Source organism: Aplysia californica, unplaced genomic scaffold (assembly GCF_000002075.1).
Source record: "Aplysia californica isolate F4 #8 unplaced genomic scaffold, AplCal3.0 scaffold00103, whole genome shotgun sequence".
Lineage (NCBI taxonomy): Eukaryota > Metazoa > Mollusca > Gastropoda > Aplysiida > Aplysiidae > Aplysia > Aplysia californica.
In genome coordinates this window covers 732,011-734,510 of record NW_004797373.1, presented here as the reverse complement: position 1 = coordinate 734,510, position 2,500 = coordinate 732,011, and the positions used below count along the sequence as shown (strand labels likewise).

Here is a 2,500-nt window from a genome sequence, read left to right as displayed (position 1 = left end):
AAAACTTAAATCGTTTTCCTTCAGTGAAGTCCCAAAATGGCGGGTCGATTTTATAGTACTTGAAGATTGTGACGATGTCACTTAAGGCCATCTGTGGATGATTTACGATTCACTTTCAAATTTAGGTCATATCCCCATCGACTTTGTATGGCCTCAACGGTAAAGTCCTCCCACACTATGCATCGTCACCAAAAAATAAAAAGAACTCCCCCTCCCCCCTCCGACAAACTTAAGCTACCCCTGGCCCTCTAAACCGATAGATAATAGTCGGAAGAATACCTCACGAGCAAAGTTAAGTGTGTATTCATGTTGTATAGTATATTACATTATTAGGCTATTGGACTCGCAACCGTAAGGTCATGGGTTCGAATCCCATCAGGGACCCGACGTTGTGTTCTTGGGAAAGGCACTTTACACGAATTTTCCTCACTTCACCCAGGTGGGAATGGGTACCCGGCTACAGACAGCGAAAGATCTTGTCAGTTTGTTAGTGTTTGAGCACTTAATCAGCTGCTTGCACTGTATGCTTCCCGGGAAGCTGAGAATGTTTCGGAGTGTTCTATGGTCTGCTGGGGTAATAATATAGTGTTAAGCGCATAGAGCCTGCTGTTGAGCGGGGATATGCGCTATACAAATGCTATTTATTATTATTATTATTATTATTGTTATTATTATTATCATTATCATTATTATTATATTATCATCTTTAATGACACTTTACCCGCCTCATCTCGCCGATCGGCGATGCTTACCACCCAGTTTCTTTGGATTTTCCCCAAAATGCCTTTGCCTTTGATGGCAAGGGACTGTTTTTTTTACTATAATTATATGAGCCATGTGATGGCAAAGTGTTAAACTATTCGTGTCAATAAACATCTATGTCATACGTGTTTACTGCACGTAGGATTTTAACTAGTCGACCCATCTCCTGGATAAACCCGTTATTTTCTACAAGTAAGACACAAAGAAGAAGCTTTAAGAAGAATACACCGTCTTATATCCCCATATGCCCCAAAACTGACGAGAGCCTGATCTCTCTGTATACAGCCACATTTGCGAGGCAGCGAGGGGAAATCAGACGTTGGTCAAAATAATGAAATTGAAGAAACTGCCGTTTTCCCGCTGGTTTGGCAGTTTTTGTCTAATTTTTACTCGCATAAATTGGCTCAACGCCTTTTGTGTCCATCTAAAGTCACATTTCTATTTTTATTTCATTGCAAGCGTTGATTAAAGGCACAAAATTAGTAAATTTTAAGTTTCCAAGTACTCTCAAGGCATGCAATTCACCAAACTTTTGCAGGCATTTTCTCGCTAATTTTACTTTTGAAACCGAGCGACCTCCACCTCCTTGAATCGCAAATATCTCGACTTATATTCAAGTTAGATCGATTTTTTTTCTTTGAAAGCAAGAAAAGTGAACAAGCTTTAAGATTATAAAAATAACCCCATATGGCCAGAAAGTGATAAGAGTCTGATCCCACCGTACACTGACACATTTGACCAGATTTGCTGTAATGAAAAATATTATAGTTGGCGAATATCTTAGGTGGATTTCGCTAATTGGTTGATCCCATTATACGGGCATTCTACAGGTACTCTTGTAAGTAAGTAGGAGAGAGTACCCTGGTACATTATTATTTCATTTTCTTCTATAAATGGACTCATCCTGTTGACCTTCACGACTTGACCCCTCCTGTTGTTTGGACTCACCCTTCCAACTGTGACGTCATTTCCGGACTTGAGGTGGAGTACACTCTCGTCCAAGGCCAGCAGGTTGACCATAGAGTTGGGGTCAGCGGTCATCCTCACGTCCACCTCCGCGCCTGGCTCACTGATGTCCACGCCGAATGACACCGTCACCTGGAAGCAGAGAAACGACGGCGTAATGTTGGCCGGCTCTTCTTGTGTACATGTACTTACTTTACTTACTTTTTCATCCTCTGTTGCCGTTAAGCGTCGAGGGGAGATGCAGTTTTCTATGATGTACTAAGACCAAGATTATATGAAAACAAACAAACGAACAAAAAACAAAACAAAACAAAAAGGATAAAGATTTAATGCCCATATCAAGACGATAAGGTTATTTTAGAGGACAAACAGACTAAGACAAACAAACAAACAAACAACAACTAAACAAACTAAATGAAATTTTTTAAAAAAATACATAGAGACAGACAAACAAAAAAGCAAACAAACAAACAAACAAAAACAAATAAACAAAACAAAAAAAGAAACCCCCCCCACCTAAAAAGCTCTTTAAATGCACTTTCTCAATCTATGACGTCAGTTGCGTTATTTGAATTCTAGGAAATATTTTGTCGAAATTCAACTGTTAAATAAATGTCCAAAAATTCAAATTCTAACAGTTGAAAAAAAGGCAAGAAAAATAAAGAGACATAATGTTGGTAAAATAATTGATTTGTTAAAAGAATAAGACGGTTATTTTTCTCTCTCCTTTAAAATTTTGCTTTATGAACTGAATTAGTCAATTAATTGATAA

At 38.4% G+C, this 2,500-nt stretch overlaps 1 protein-coding gene across 1 annotated transcript in view; it reads right to left on the bottom strand.

Annotated features, from left to right (window-relative positions):
* The window catches only part of LOC101850323 (CD109 antigen), a gene marked incomplete at its 3' end in the record, with an annotated part of 124,263 nt that overhangs the window by 64,512 nt on the left and 57,251 nt on the right, over window positions 1-2,500 (bottom strand). The window contains 1 exon segment of the mRNA XM_013080868.2: window positions 1,711-1,860. Coding sequence (XP_012936322.1) covers window positions 1,711-1,860 — 150 coding nt within the window.